Source organism: Mastigoproctus giganteus, chromosome 3 (assembly GCF_048544385.1).
Source record: "Mastigoproctus giganteus isolate SK-2022 chromosome 3, ASM4854438v1, whole genome shotgun sequence".
Classification (NCBI taxonomy): domain Eukaryota; kingdom Metazoa; phylum Arthropoda; class Arachnida; order Uropygi; family Thelyphonidae; genus Mastigoproctus; species Mastigoproctus giganteus.
The window spans coordinates 221,254,018-221,271,416 of record NC_143577.1 but is presented as its reverse complement, the minus strand read 5'-3'; the positions used below and the strand labels follow the sequence as shown (position 1 = coordinate 221,271,416).

General features: G+C 38.6%; 1 protein-coding gene across 1 annotated transcript in view; it reads right to left on the bottom strand.

Moving 5' to 3' along the window:
• Window positions 1-17,399, bottom strand: part of LOC150088762 (dipeptidyl peptidase 4-like) — a 238,037-nt gene that overhangs the window by 192,976 nt on the left and 27,662 nt on the right. The window contains exon 2 of the mRNA XM_090370316.1: window positions 6,916-7,030. Within this exon, the coding sequence (XP_090226442.1) occupies window positions 6,916-7,030 (115 nt within the window). The remainder of the gene's footprint in view (window positions 1-6,915; window positions 7,031-17,399) is intronic.

Sequence of the window (17,399 nt, the reverse complement as noted above, 5' to 3'; positions counted from 1 at the left end):
AGAGGTGCCATTATGAATTTTCAGAACAATGACTAAATCATCGTGTTATTACCTAGTCTCGGCATAAGTAGCAATATCGATTGCAATATTTGGGCAGGTATTATTGGTGACTACCTGATTGGTCTCTTTTTCAGACTCAGTGGCCAAAATTAGAGGAATTTCTTGGAGGAGAACTACCTACATTGTAGGTAGCACGGTGGATATAATCACTATCCGCTCCACACCGGGTTAAGAATTTCGAATCCCGTCAATGACGCCAGGAATTTTTTTTGGACTTTTTTCCTCAATGTAGCTGAGTTAGTCGGTCTCAGGTGACGGCCGCATGGTTTTTCTCATGGACACTGGAATCTTTCATCCAACAGGAAAATCGACCAGAGAATACACTCAATTTACAGACAAACTATACTGTCGCTTCATAGCCTTAGTTGCACTAGCACTTAACACATACACACAAGGTACAGACAAATACATTATGCGATTTTTTACCCAAAAACACTATGACCACAAAACAACCAAAATATAAGTGCAACAACAGAATTTGGAAGATTAGAGAATGCAATTTAAAGACAGTTGGTCCTCTTTTACCCAAGATTATAATAGTGACCTGGCTTAGCATAGTTTCCAAAAGGTGTGTACAGGTATCATTAGTGATGTTATTTATCTTATGGGTTAATAGAATTGTACACCAAGTAGTATCTATGGACAGCTTGCATTAGCGCGAATATGAATAAGCAATCAACTCCACTCCTTGGCTGTCTTGATCTTTCCTTCATCCCCAGGCCATATTTTATGACCATATACTTCCAGAATTCCTTGAATTCAATCCTTCTGCTTCCAATGCGAACAGACTCTTGACTGCCGTGACAGAAGCACTTTAATTTTGTATTAGAATAACTGTTTCATAGATTGTAATAAACAGGATAAAAAGTCCTCAGCGTTTAGTAAGAAAAACAGTAACTTTTATTATAGCATACGATCACTAGCTTTCAGACAGTTTGGCTGCTCCCATAATCCATTGGACATTCAGGAGTCTTCTTTTGGAATCAAAGTGATTCTCTTGCAAAACATAACAGTGAATATTAAGTGGCAAATTTTGACGATTCCAGCGACAACCATTGGCTTTAAAGAACTCTACCACTGGAATATTTACTGGAAAGATAAAAAGGTAACCACCAAGAGATCACAGTAAGCGAGACCAATTGGACGTAAGATCGAAAAGTACCGTCGAGACATTGGTAATGCAAATAACACGCAGCAGGGATTTCAAATAAATGTCTCTTGTAACAGCGATGGCCATTTATTTAAGTCTTAAGAGGAAAAAGGCTTGAAAGAAATGATTTCGGAGCTGAAAAGGAAAGGCAATAATAACTGTTTCGCTGTTGATAAAGTACGATTCTGAGAATTGTGTGTGTGGGTGATGGATCAACCAAATTTTACGCACCAATCTGTAATACTCTCTGCTTTTCAATCTATTTATGTTCCCTTTAGGGGAGAGTAACTTCGAAAGGCTTTTAAGTTGTTAAATATTGCCGAGAGAACTCACTAAGTGCAAACGAATGTTTTCCCGTTATTTTCCTGTTTGAATTTCTTTCCTCCCCCCATCTGTAATGATTCTTTGGTTAACATATCATGCTGGAAAAAGTAGTTTTTATGACTGATTTTGTCATGAATAGCGTTTGATATTACCAACAGAAATGCTTTCATTTACTCCAACAGCAATATACTTTCTGTTTCTTTTAATGTGTTTACATTACCTGACAAAAATTAATAGAACGATTATTGGTAATCTGTAAACTAGAAAAGATCACATAAGACTTAGGCGGTATACAGCTAGGTGCAGTATCCCAATATGTATAATACATATTGATGTTTTCGGGAGAAAAAACTATGCAACCATCGCCTGAGACCGAGTAACTCGGCCAAATTCCTCGCAATATTGACGGGATTTGAACCAGAGCCTTTCCACCCAGTGAGAGAAGGACGGTGCTTATTACGCAGTGTTAACCACGGGGGGGGGGCGTATTACAACCGCCACAGTGGCATACGTGGGCAACAATTTTTTATATTATACTCTAGCTCAATGCTCTAGGAATCGTACAGAATAATGTCTGCAAATTGTGTGTTTTTTGTTTGCTGGATGAAAAACCCAAATTTCCGGGAGAAAAAATCACCCTACCTTCGCCTGAGACCGACTAATTCAGCCACATTGTGAAAAAGACCCATAAATTTTCCTCCCGTTATCGACGGGATTCGAACTGAGGTTTTTTACACCCGGCCAGGTACACCCTTTCATGGCAACGGTCTTCCCTTCTGGCAGTGCAGTCTTTCAGTGGGGAGACGGCGATTTCACCAACTGTGTAAACCACGAGGGCATGTGGAGGATTACCCATCGCCCCAATCATCCATCTGGGCATACAGCATTCTAATCTGAGGATTCTGTTTTAGGTAGGTGGCTGTAGCAGAGGACCAAGTAATGAAAAGTTACCATAAGGAAAGTTTCAAGTAAGCAGAATTTATTAAAGAAGCAATTATTTAGAATTAACTTTTTATTCATCGCAACTCTTGTATAACCAACCTTCATTGTTGAAAATAATAAACTTCTAGGCCTATTTCTTATTCAATTTGCGTCGATTGCTATAGTAAAGAAGACACAGGGGGCCCTTGTAGGTAGCACAGTTGATATAATCACTATCCGCCCCACACCGGGTGGAGAATTTCGAATCCCGTCAGTGACGCCAGGAATTTTTTTTGGACTTTTTTCCTCAATGTAACTGAGTTAGTCGCTTCTGTTGTTCCCAAAGGGGGGAGGGGGCTATGATTGATCTTAAAAGAATTCCAGAGACCAAAGAAACATAGGCTGAAAATGTGATATCGGTTAAACTTTTTTCTTGTTAAGTAATAAACATCCGATAGCGTCTAAATATTCAATAACGTACTTCCATTACAAGCAAATATAGTTATCTCCTTATCAATTAATTACTAAGCTTATAAGTTTACAGAACACTTATTAAAACTCTACAGTTTTCGGTCTCGAAACTTAGCTGTTCGGCTTAATTACAACTGTGTAATATTTATTACTCTTCTCCCGTATACTCTTTATATATGTATGGGAAAAAAGAAACTAATAATAATAATAATAATAAAATATAAAAATTGCTAAATTTCTATTGTCCGATTCTAATATGAACCAAATATAAAATTTCATAAAAATCGTCCAGTGAAAGTCGAGTTGTTACATGCGGCCGGACGAACAGACATGGTGAAGACAATAGGCGCTTATGCATGTATGCTAACGCACCTAAAAAGACAGCTACCGTGACCTTGAGCTGTGACTAAAACTTTGATCAATCTTTTATAGCACTACCACCTCAAGGGTTGTCATGTCTCGACACTTCGCGAGATGAGAAATTCATCTAAAACCGTTTGCAATGTGACCACAGCCTATGTATCTTACCAGTGAGCTCAATGTGTTTTTTCAGTGGTGTATGTATCGTGCTAGAAAGCCATCTTCACAAATTGAGGACTATTTTCCAAGGGGTGGTCCCAAATGCTCAGATGGTCCCAAAGCAAGGAGGCCTGTCCCATATTTTCTGGGGGAATGGGGAATCGAAGGTAAATATCGAAGTTGCGTCTGTAGATTTAATATATTTATAGAATTTCCAATTCGAGCAATGAAGGCTGTTCGGAGTAAGCCTTAAAGAGTGAAGTAACAAACCCCCTACTGACTTTGTAGATGCCATAACAGAAGAAAATCTGCGTATATTGTCGAACAGAGCGAAGTGCAACTGCAGAAATACACCAGGGCAAGCTACAGGTGACATCTCAAGGCCACGATCGATTCTAGTAAGAGAACAAACGTGAAAATTATCTTAGTGGTAATGGCTGAACACAAACCGGAAATTCCTGTAGTAAACGTACAAGGCAAAGAATAGCGAGCAAGGCATCGTAAGAGTAGGTTTAACACATTGTAAACTAAGAGAACGCATTTCAGAACTGCTAAAATTCCTTCCAGCCTCCCCCTCCCCCCAAAAAAATTGAGGGAAGCAGAGAATCTGGATTTGAAAATATTCATTATAAGAGGAATTGATAAAGGCCGTTTTGCATGAAGACCAGCAGATTAATATCACACACTGGGTGATGTGCATAAAAATATCGATATGTAGGTCTTGGATCTGTGCATGTTGGATTCTATGAATCCTTACACTAGAGTGGAAGTCCAATGGATGTGGAAAGCTTGTATAACACCAGCTATAGAGTCCAGACACCTTTCCCAGTCTGACTTCTTCCTGTTTCCAACAATGAACGGGAAACTCTAAAGATATTGCTATCAGATCAATGGAGAAGCTGTTAAAATCACCGAGGGGATTTTAAAGACTTCTAAGGATGGCTTCAATTTCAAAAGGTCATAGCGATACTCGCCTTGAATAAGAGTAGGTTATTTTATAAAATTCATTCTCAGTCTTGCATCTGCGATTGATAGATCAATTTACAATACTCGCAAAATATTTTGTGTTTGACCATCAAATTTGGCCGGTTTCATTTTTGGCATTCTCAAATTAATCGGGACCAAGAAACTGGAAGATAGGGCACTCCAAAGCCCCTCACCAGTTCAAGAATGGAAAAGGTACGCAGCTGTCAACCAGAGGGAGGGAGAACGAATAAATTAAACGCCTCCTGGAAGATTATCACTAATAATCTCATATTCAACTAATAGTTCGGTTTTAATTGATGACAGAAATACGTCAATATTTCGTGCGCTGTCTCTTTGAAATACATTCTAAAGGTCTTATAGTTGTGCATTTGCATATTCTCCTTTTTCAGTTGCATTAAGGTAGACATTTATTACACTGTAATACATGCCCTTTCCTTTTCATAAAACTTTCATTTGCGGTCCTAACGATCTTTGAATGAGTTATGGATAAAGACATGGATGGATAATGTTGCATGTCCCTTTTAGGAGCAGAATATTGCGCATTTGAGAGAGACTTATTATGTAAATACCTCGGGAAATAGGAAGATACAAAAGATTCCTTTTATACAGTTTTAAGATTTAATAAGTGGACGCTTTAATCAGTTTAAAGAGACACAAAGAGTGTTGCTATATCGTGTGTAGATGAATAGCATCCAGACAAAGACCATTTGTCGAACAATGCTGTTATTTTCGCTGAGTATTTCTGTTGCTATGCCAACTATCTGGTTTCTTTGCCGAACACCATTATGTAAACGTTGGATATTAGCAGAGTTCTGCTGAAAATTATGTTGCAATATTTGTATACTGCACAGCCTGATTCTCAACATACAAATCTATAAGGGAAATTTATATTTTTCAATAGATTCATCGTGGTTCAAACCTATAAATGCAATCATGATGTTTGCGTTAAGATAACAATCGATCCTGCATACAGCGACATCTTTTGGACAAACTTTCCAATATTAAATATTATTAAAAAGAAGAATTATCCGATTAATGTTGCTTTGGAAAGAAACCATTAATAAAAGGGTTTAGATAAAGTAAGAGTTTTTATCTGAAAATCTTCATTTATCTCCTTTCTAAGGAATTAAAAGAAATTGATAGTTGCATATATTTTAATTTTAACATAATTTTTTAAACAAATTTTCAATTCGAAAAACTTTAAATTTGTACCATTTTGTATTAATATGCTTCAAAAATAACTGAAAAAAAATATTTAATTAATGTTGATATTCCAAAAAACTATTTAATTATTTCTGATTAATTTAAACTTTTTTTTTTTTTTTTGGCATTTCGTGATTAAGCATTAATACGTTTTCCAACATTCCCATTCTTGGACACTTATTCACACTGATCTTCTTCAATACTGACGTCAATTCATCCATCGTAAAAGATTCCGAGGTATCTTCAACCCCCCAATGTATACTCCCCGCCATGACTTATGGAAGTGAAACTTGGGCACTCACCAAAAGAATGGAAGAGAAGCCTAAGAACTACACAGCGAAGAATGGAACGAATTATATTGGGAATCAGACTGTTAGATAAGAAGAGAAACACATAGATTAGGCAGCAAACTCAAGTAAAGGACATTCTTATCAAAACTAAAGAACTAAAATGGTCTTAGGCAGGACACATAGCTCGAAGACATGATGACAGATGGACTAAAAAAATAACAGAATGGTACCCAAGAGGAGCTAGAAGAAATCCTGGAAGACAAAGGCGGAGATGGACAGATGAAATTCATGAGTTTGTGGGTAGTAAATGGATGGCCAGTGCTCAAAACAGAAGGAACTGGAAAGTTGCTGGAGAGGCCTTCATCCTGCAGTGGATTGAAAATGGCTGATGATGATCTGAGTTTGCAAGTCATCATCCTCCTCTAAATCACAACGTGGAAACAACCTGTCTATTATTGCATTTAAGGTATCATATCATCCAGTAGGCTGCCCGGTTGCTGTCCTTACAGCCAGTACCAAACAAATCTTCCTTTTTCGAAGTCCATCGGATTAAGTCTTTTGGTCCTGTCCATCAAGTACTTCGTATGGACTGCATGTCCCGAATCTGCATTATCACATTTACTGATTCTTATAGTGACACGTGTTCCACTAATCGAAGAGGAACAGCCGATTGCTAAAACACGAAGGTGGTCATAATGTTTTGACTGGCCAGGGTATATTCATGGGTATAAATTTATGAAAAGTTAAGTTCGACATACTTGGGTTAGTAGTTAAAAGTGAGTGAACGCACGATGTGATGTCATGGAAAACAAATAGCGAATGAGTACAATTGATGCTAAATCATCTCATTAACATAATGCAAGAGATTTCGGCAAATTGAATTCATCATGGGGAGAATATATCGAACTGTGAGAGCGGAAGAGAGAATGACCATAATAAAGATAATGGTTGAATCTGCGAAATGCTCGACGCTGGTATACGTAAACATACCTGGTGTGAGGAGTATTACGGCTGTAACGATCAGAGCACAGACAGCAACAATGACGAGGAGAGCTATTCCGATTCCACGCCAGTTCTTCTGATCGGGACCAGCAGCCACCAATTCCTAGAAGAAAAAATTTCAAATAATGCTCAATCTATCACTTTCTACGCATTCACAGAGCACACTTAGTACAAAAGATCGAACACTAAAATGTAAATCGATACTAAAAAGCAAAAACAACATTAATTTATCTTTTTTTTATGCACCTATATTTCTTTTTTTCATCATCTATTTCTAACCATCTCCAAGATAAACTCTCTTCCGATAAAACGAGGACATTTTTGTGGATGAAAAGGGTGTGAGAGGCTAGTATATGTTTTTTTTTTTTCACTTTCTTTTATAGTAACATCGAACAGTTCTGTTTTAAGCTTTGTTTAGAAGCAGAAGATCATTTGTCTTTGTCGATTCGTCTGGCAAATTGCCAAAAGCTTCCAGCGCAGACGATACACGAGCTGACTTTCATATTTTCTCAATTCCTGCACAAATAGCTCAGAATGGTTTAAAAGAGTACAGAATTTCACCAAAATGCTTCTATAAAGTGCTCATTACGTTATTATATCTATCAATCAAAGTAATAACTGCTGTCAGACGAAAAACATCGCTGTAAAGTTTGATCACCGAAGGGGATTAGGTTCTTATTTAATATTTTCGTCAAAAACAACGTCATTTTTATACGTCAGAAAGCAAAAACGATCTGTATTTATCAAGATATCAATAGAGAATATTTATGGGTGATGAATGTGTAATGTCTCTTAATTTGTGAACTTTGTATCAAAAGATAAAGTTCTTTATGAGGTTATGCAATAACAGAACTCACAATGGCGAGCAATTAGCCGTAATTATACAAGCAGAATTAATTTCATGCGACTTGTAGGAGAGAAAATTAGATTTCGGGTGGAAGACTTGTGTTGTTCTACGTTGGGTCCTTTACAAGTGGGAGTTATCGATTTCCTACGTCATTCCTCCAAAGCCTTTCGCATAAATAAAGAGGTCACCGCTGATTTCGTCTTGGAGCTAATGAAATGGAAAAGGATGCTAACTATCCCCAGCACAACCAGCCACTAATATGTGACAGGGATTGACTATTGGCTTAATCAACAAGACAGGTGATGTATTGTTAAAAGCGGATTAAACCAAGTGAAACAAAATTTACATAAAGGCTGAACACAGCTTGTCAGCAATAATGGCAAAACTTGTTTGGTTATTAATAAATCATCCGAAGTCTCAGAAGAGTTGCAGTTCCTGTGATTTCTCAAACGCTTAAGAGGGAAATTGGAGGAAAGATTTTCTTGGAATTGTATATTTTTTGTGAGTGGTATTTTTCTGTAATGAAATTGTAAGGGCTTAAGAATGAAGTATGGAAAAAAAACCAACTTTCAGGTGGTTTCAGATACAAGCGAAAAACTTGTATATTTTTTAATTTGTTCTAATAATTGCAATCTTGGAGAATATACGTGTATTTCCTGTGAGAAGGTAGAGATGGTTCTTTTTTCTGGTCTGAATTTATATTAAATACATCAACAACAGGAAAAGTTAGTTTTCACAGTTGTATAAAATTATCGTCAGGTGGCGTAACTACTTCTAACAACGGCCACTTTTGGTGTTTCATTACAGCAGAAGCAATGCTTGGAAAAACAGCCAACATTTGCCAAAGCTGCTTTAGCCCTCACCATCCTTCTTCTATATATGGCACAACCATCACTCAAAATTCCAGGGGGGGGGGACAAAGAGGTTTAGTGCGTGGTCAATAATGAAAGTAGAGGGAAGGTAAGGCACTCAGGAAGGATGATCTTCTATATGGGGTAAGACTGCAGTTTCAGGTTTTCTTGTCCTCAATGTTTGCTCGCGGTTTTCCAAGCACCGTAGTTATACATCCGAAGTTTCTTTCGTCTGCGTATAAAAATAATGTACTTCATGACCCAGCAAACTGCCATCACTATCCTAACCCATTCAGCGCTCCCTCGAATTGGATCGTAACAAAGAAAAGAGGTTAATCCAAAAGCAAGTGGAGCCTCTTCTTCTTCGCAAATTACGAGTACAATATTGCAACAACAAACATTACATCTACAACGCAGACGATATCATAGGTGTCGCTATCAGTGGCTTGTATTGTTGTGCGCGTGCTTTGTGCAGAAGAAATATACAAAATAATGAACAAACGCCTAAAGCCACGAGACGAATAACAATGAAAAAAAAAAAAAAAAAGAGTGACGCGCGCAATATGATGGGAAAAATTTAATAAACATGTCTGTTTGAACGATTCTTTTAGAAATGGAAAAAGAAAAAATTATAATAAATAAATAAAAATAATTTTTATTTTTTATTTTTCACTCACCCGGCTGTTTTCAGCCGGGTAAGATTTTTTTTTTACTCGTTCCAATTTTCAAATCTATTCAAAATACACAGAACGCCAAGCTGCTCGAAGATCATATCTTCTGTCAAGAGAAAGGGAGAGCCCCCGATATGTGTTACGGTGTCAGAAATGCTGCGTCTCTCACAGAAGATGAAGATGAAGTCGATAGAGCATTTTTCTTGTGTTTCCTTTATTTTTCCAGTGGAAGACGGCGAATGGGATCTGCAGGGAATTGGAGTATGGGCAAAGAAGTGATTTATATGTCTTGAATATCGACTCCATTTCCTTTACCGAAGAAGGTGGATATTAGCTAACTTTATCGATGGTTGGACTTTAATTTTGGTGGAAGCAGGCGAAGTAGCAATCGATAGGCAATTAAAATGAGATTATTTCTTTGCCAGCGGACCATACGACACAAGTGCAGTGGGGTGATTACCCTCCCTTTTCATTAGAGTATTTTGAGGGGGGGGAATTCAAATAGCGTGTCTTTTCGCTGGTACCTCTATTATCGGTATCGATTTCAGCAGTAAAAGAAGTAAACGTTAAACGTAACCTCCACTTCCCCCTTTCCAAATGTATAGAGAAAAGAATTCTATTATCTTCGTCTAAATGTATTCGGAACATTATTGGAAACCGAATGTTGTTTTCCCAGGATTTTTAATTTCCCAAAAAAAAGACGAACCAGCCTTAGAACAGACGATTACATTGGCGATCTAAATAGTCTTAACAGCTAATAAAAACGAATTACCGTATTTATCCACACATAGGCCAGCTCTGAAGACTTCTGTTGAAACTAGCATTATGATTCTATTCTGAATGCATTAATAATGAAAGGCGACTACGGCCACGAGGCAAACAACGCTAAAAATAATGCGTGATGCGCACAGCATGACGGGATAAGGGGCAAGGATTACGTCAAGCCGTTTGTATTAAGAGACTTCCTTAATGGTAGATATTTCTCATACGTCACAATCAGTTACCACAGTTGTTCATTACAAGTAAACAGCCCTTCGATTTTCAGAAATGCCATTGCCATTTATTTTTGTAATAGCGAACCAGTATACCGCGATATCATTAAATTAAGGAATGCTCCTAATAAGGTGATTTATCAGTTTTCACGTGACCACCCAGATAAATATGTACGTACAGTAATTGTTATGGGCATTACAGCAAGCGTCAGTTGTATTGCTACAGCGATGCAGTAAATCCAAATCCAGTGTCCCGGACACAGGCTCGCTGTTATATTTAGCCTACATTGGGGGATCGCAATCGTCATATTACATTACCGAGATGGGTGTCCTCCGAAACGATGATCTCGTTCTGCGTGTTTTGGGGATGCAGCCGCATTAGAAATTCCAGATGCTCCATGTCAGGCTGAATTACAATGACCAGTTGCATGAACAGTGCTTTAGAGCTCATTACATTCAGCACAGAAAAGTTTGCATGTTACACGCGAAGATGAGTGGTGTTGGTACTGGTAGTCTAAGAACTCGGTTTAGTTTAGATTATTTAAAGAGAGGAAAATAATGTGAATTATTTTAAAGGAGAGAAATAGGAAACAGAAAGATACAGACAGATGGAAAGGGAAAGAAATAAACAAACGAAGAGGAATTAAAGGAGTAGGAAGGAGAAAAAAAAGAGAAGACAACAGCAAGAACAGGAAGTGCAGGAGAGAAAAAACAAGATAGACCGACAGGTCTGAGAGAGAGAGAGAAAATAGCGAAAAAATGAGGAGAGAGAAATAGAAAACAAAGATAAACAAGCAGATGGGAGAGAAGGAGCGAGAGAGAGAAAAAACAGAGAAACAGGAGATAAAGATAGACAGGGAGCGAAGGAGAAAGACAGAAAGCGAAGGCACAGATAGACAGTGAGAGAAGCAGACAGATAGATATGGAGAAAATGGCAGAAACAGGAGACAGCAAGATAAGGAGGGAAGGAAAGAAAAAAAAAATCAGGGAAATGGGAGATAAAATGAGAGGGCAGAGAAATAGAAGACAAAAGTTAAACAGGCAGATAGGAAGTGAAAGAGCGTGGAAGAGACAGACAGAAGGAGAAAGAGAGAAGGCGAGAGGTAATGAGAAAAAGAAAAAATGAAAGGTGAAAAAAGAAAGAAAGAGATATGTACTCATGTATAGTATGTTGTGAAGGGCGGCTCCGGAACGTTAGGACAACTCCGCGGAGGTTCACCGCGGTAATACAGAACTGCACGAAGCAGCCAGAAATGTATGTGATGTTATGTTTGTGGCCACTTTGCCATCAGGAAGGCGATCACTTGGAAAGCCTGCCCAGTGCCCGTCTACACCACGAGGAAGTGGGCCACAACTAGCATGTACCGTGGCCAACCTTGACTATCATGTACTTAAGATCCAAAGCGAGTTTGGGATCATTCAAAGAGAATAACAAATAAATAATTTTTAAAAGAAATCTGGTATCCACCACTTGTGGAGTGCAACATCAGTGGACACCAGCTATCTCGTATCCAGGTAGCCCAAACCCAGGCAGCGGCAAGAAAAAAAAAAAAAAAAAAAAAAGACAGCAAAAATCTCTAAGACAGAGATAAGCAGATAGAGAGAAAAATAGACAGGCAAACGGATAGAAAGTAAAGGGTGGGGGAAGAGAGAGAGAGAGGAGAAACAGAACACAGCAATGATAGGGATTAAAGAGGCAAGACAAGAAAGGAGAAAGAAAGAGCATAGAGAAATAGGAGACAAAAAGAGAAGCAAGAGGGAGGGAAGAAAAAAACAGTGAAATGCAGGGGGGGGAGGAAAAAGACGGATAGAGAGAAATAGGATACGGCAAAATAGAAAGCGAAGGAGAGGCGAGCCAAAACAGACTGACAAAGAGAGAGAGTGGACAAAGAAACAGAGATAAGATAAACAGATTTATTTATTTCGTATGATGTGAGCAATACACGAAGGAACCAGTTTTTTTCCTGCTTCCTTCGTGTATCGTGGCTGTGAAATCCAACCGTAACCGGAGGCGCGGCACCATCGTGATATCCAAGCCTGAGGCGGGATTCGAACCCGCGACCTTTGGGTTGCCAGGCAGGCACTTAACCCACCTGGCTAACCCGGTTGGCAACAGATAGATAAGAGCGAGGGAGAAAGACAGACAGAAAACAAGAGAAAAAAAAACAACAAAAGATGAAGAAATAAAGAAAGAGAGACAGATATAAAGAGGTGGAAAACAGTGAAGAGCAGAGCGGACAGAAAAATAAAATAGAAAGACAAAGAGGAGGGAAAGTGTCCGTGAAATAAAATAAAAACAGGTGTAAGACCCTTCAAAAGTAGTGTATTGTGCAGGCTTAAATCTTTCAGAAGTTTGCGTGTGTTCCGAGCAAGAGTATCAAGGAAAAGTAGCGCCGGCCCCACTGCATTACACTTTTGAATAATTGAATGAATATCGCTTGGTGATCGAGTTTCGCGTAATCACACCGAATCCCAGGGGTCTTCACTAATGACATCCGAGACGTTATCTCCCGAGGCAGCTCGCTTTCAGCTAACCCCAGTAGCTGCACATCACGCAATTCATTACGCCACACATTTCTACCTTTCTACGATCCTAAAAGAAAGCCCCCAAAACGACGAAGAATCTTTTAAGATCCCCTAAATGTACATCGGCAACCATTCTTGGAGAAAACTTAAAGTAGCACATTGGCGAAGCAAGTGGAGACGTTTGATGGCCACACCCGCTTTTTGCCATCCTCTCCTTCATAAATCTCGTTATCTGCGCGACAGTTATCGTAAGCGTTCATCTGGGCCATAAATTGCTGGCTTTACGTTATCTGTGCGCATGTTACGGCCGATGTTGACAAACTCTCGAACCCTCAAAGGATACGACTCCGGTTGTGCAGATAAGGCAGAGAGCCACACGCTACCTTTGTTCGATAATTTAAGGAGAAATAATAGGCTTCCTTGCGCAGCATCTACGTTTCCCTCGCAGGCGCACGGCGACAGAATCGCTCTGACATATCGTGCTCGCAATTACGGAACCCTCGACACTACCACATATTCTTCACGGCCGACAGTGCTTTGTCCACATGCATCGTACAACGGTCACTTATAACGTCGATATCCCGGAAGGCTGGAATAGCTGTAGTTTCGATAATCAGCTTTGTCGTTACTGTAACTACCATAACATGCCCCCAATACATCACTTAGGGATAATTTGATAATGAAATTATAAAGCCACTGATCATGGAAGTCATCAGCTTCTACTTTTAATTATCACTTGACCTCTTTGGGTTAATCGTACCAAAGCTTGAAACCATAAACTGGATTTATGTATTTACCACCACACAGTTTGTTATTTAAGGTCTTTTTTGATTGAGAGGCTTTGACCATTAGCCAAATGGGTTTCGTCATGAGCCTTCTCCAAAATATTCCTGCAGTACTCCACCCTCTGTATTCACTTGACCCTTCCCATGTGACACTTTTTTCTCTTCCGAAAACTCAAAATGAAACTAAAAATGCGAAGATTTCATGACAGTCCAACTACCTAACATAATGGGCCAGCCGAAATGAACAGCGTCGCAGTTGAAAATTTCGGAGATGCTTCAAGTGACAGAAAAGATGGGATTCATTTTTTTGGAATTAATGACTCCATTCGTTCTAAAAAGATATCAGAGAAATTAATCAGAGACTTTCTTGCATCATATGCTAATATTACTAAGTCTCTGATCAAGCTTATAGAGAATCAGTCAAAAAAAAAAAAAAAAAAACCTGTCCATCCTCTCCAATAATTTATCTAGTTCTTACTTGAATTTATTGAAACTGCCCACTTTCACAACACCAGATGGAAGTTTATTCTAACAATCAACCACCCATTAGCTGAAGGCAAACCTCTGCACATAAATCCTGCAACCAGTTTGAATTTATGGCCCCTCATGTGAGTAGTCTGAGCAAGAGAAAGAATGCCATTAGCACTGAGCTGGCTCAATCCATTCAAAACCTTAAAAACCTCGATCAGATCATCTAGCAGGTGCCTAGACTCAAGGCACAATTTGCAGAACTGAAGCCTGTCTTGGTAAAACCATCCTTTTGTTCCCTTCACTAATCTCTTTGTCTTTCTCTGCATCCATTCCAGCAGATCTACATCCTTCCTAAAATGAGGCCTCCAAACCTGCATGTAGTACTCAAGATGTGGTCTGACCATTGCATTGCATTGTACAATGGGATAATCACCTCTTTATTAAAATTCCTCCATGTCATAGACAAAACCCCATGAGCTGTCCTGACAGTCTATCTGTATCGCTCAGAGAACTTCATATCAGACTGCACAATTACCCCAGGTCTCTTTTCATTTTTCACTGCCCTGAATGTAGTACCACACAGTTGTTGCGTTAATCTGGAATACTGCTACCCATATGCATCAATCTTAAATTTCAACTGCCATTTCTCAGCCCATCGGCTTAATTTTCCTAGATCATGTTGCAATAGCTCTCCTTGATTACTGTCATTAACCACCATGCCGACCTTTGTATCATCTGCAAACCTAGACATTAAGCCTGATATACCTGCATCAATATCATTAATAAATACAGAAAATAACAATGGGCCCAACACTGAACCCTGGGGGACTCCACTAATAACGTTAATCTAGGAAGAGCAATGTCCATTAATAACCACTCTCGGTCTTCTCCCACTCAACCTTCCCTTTATCCAGGACAGTACTTGCCCTTAATGCTCCAATTTGTGCAGCAAACTATGATTGTAGTTTGCACAGTTTAGAATTAAATCCACAGTACACGAATTTTCAAACGGAAAAGGAATTTCATTTTATCCACAGAAAGAGTAACAAGTTTAAAATCTTTTTGTCATTTTTTACAAGAAAAAGTGCAGCTGCTGAATACATGGCAAAATAAACCACAAAAGACCTGAGGTGAAGTAAAGAAATGCGGATGCAGAAACATGGTTGCATTTCCCCTGGTGAGCTGTTTCTTTTTGCTTAAGAACCTCGTGATAATATGCCTTGAAATGCTATAAGGAACAAACTGTTTCAAGGGATTATTGGTCACGTAACACAGAAACTTCGGTGTAATATTTCAGGCAGAGAATCACCCGCTCAACACACAGCTGCATGTTCTGCCCGGCCCTACCTTCCCCCTCCACTCTCTCCAAACGATCACGGAAGCTTGCTGTTTATAAAATAATCTTCTTATAAAGAGAAAAGAGGCTTTGAATTTTCTGACTAGGGTGGAATATCTCTTGCGAATTAATAACTTTTATTCGGAAATGGGGAGAGATAAATCCAAAGAAGGAATGTGAGCCCTTTATGAAACATTTACTCATTTAACGTTGATAGACAGCTCCTTAGGAGAAACTGCCAAAAGCTTAGGCAATAGGCGATGCGGATGAATACAGATTATTGTAAATTAATTAAGAATTCAGCATTTAAATAAAAAAGTCCAGTAGAAGGAGCTAATTAAACTATATATGAAAAAGAATAGTGCAAAAAAAAAGAAAAAAAAAAATCGAATAAAATACTGCAATTAAAAAATACTTCGAAAAAATACGCTTCGAAACTAAGTTACGTCATTCTGTAAAATTGTGTTGCCTAGCAACCGGCTTCTTCTCTTGTCCACAATGTCAGTTGTTAACAAAAAAGAACGGTCAAGATTTAGAGTGATAGAACTCTGCTGTTCTTTCTTTTTTAGTTTACAAAGTTTAGGGGGGAGGGTTAGGAGTATACAACACTCTGTACGTAAAATACATCGAACACGTAAACTCTGTACGTGTACATCAGCTTAAAAGCAGCCAGTGAAGAAGAAGAAAGACCTTTTTTCCACTACATTAGCACGTGATGTCGCGTTGAAGGGTTTGTTGAATGCCCAGCCATCATCGCCAAGAACTTCAATGGGTCCTCTAATACTGCACGTACAAGTTTTTACACATGCTTTTAGAAAACGGAACCCTAAGTAGTTTTGTGATACTGGAGAAGGAACTAATGCTATTTTATTCCAGACGAATTATTATTTGTCTTTTACTGAACCGCAGAATGTTGGGTAAAAAACATAGATCATAAAGAGGAGATGCAACAGTTTCTGTACGACTCTAATAAAATTTGGGATGGCTCGATAAATCTTTCTAAAAGAGCTAAATATAAAATTTCGTGAAAATCTGTTCACTGGGAGTAGAGTTGTTACATGCGGACGGACAGACATGAATGATGAAGGCAGATAGCGTGTTGTTTACACATTCATGTATTCACCTGTTGCACAGTGCTTCAAAAATATGTCTAGAATAATCAACTGGCGAAGTGTAAAAATAATCTTATAAAAAAAAAAAAAAAAAAAAACTGGCGAAGTGCACAAAATATTTATATCGTTTACAAAATAAATCTGGCAGAAATACAGATTTATTTCTAAAAGTTCGGTAGATTACTGGCTGAGAGTAAATAATTTTCAGGGATACCGGTTATAATACAATTCTAGGGTCAATAATATTTGCTTTCAAAGTTACGTTATAAACTGCAAGAGGGCTATTGTTCGATTGTAGCTTTTTCTCCTGTGTAATCGGGTTGCTTAGCAACCCGCATTTCTTATTCCTTCTCCTTGGCAAATCCCCTGCCGTTAGCAAGGCAGAAAAGTACCGGTGCAGTTAGAGGGTTCAGGGGGGGGGGGAAGAGGATTTAGAAATGTATTCTATTTTGGTTGAGTTCTGACCATCTTTTAGTGAGAGTCAATTGGAAAAGATATAAAAATAAACCAATACGAAAGATTTATGGATAAAAGAAATAAACTCCCACAAAATAAATGATCTACAACCACTGGAAAAAGTCTGTAAAGAGGAGGGCTATTGCAAATTGTGTAACTGGTCATCGGGAAAGAATAGTTAATGTCATTGCAATATTCATCATCACATACTCTTGCGGACACCAATTTCAAGAAAATTCAAACTGTAGAAGTAATAATAAACAAAGCAAGAACATTCAATCGAATCAAAATGGATCACGTGATGGATCGTAGGTCAACCAAAGATCCTTCACCGTGGTGGATATGCAGCGATGAAGTGAATAGAACCTGTTCGTGAGTTTTACGTGGCACGCAATCAGATCCAGTGACCACGAGCTCTATCGACT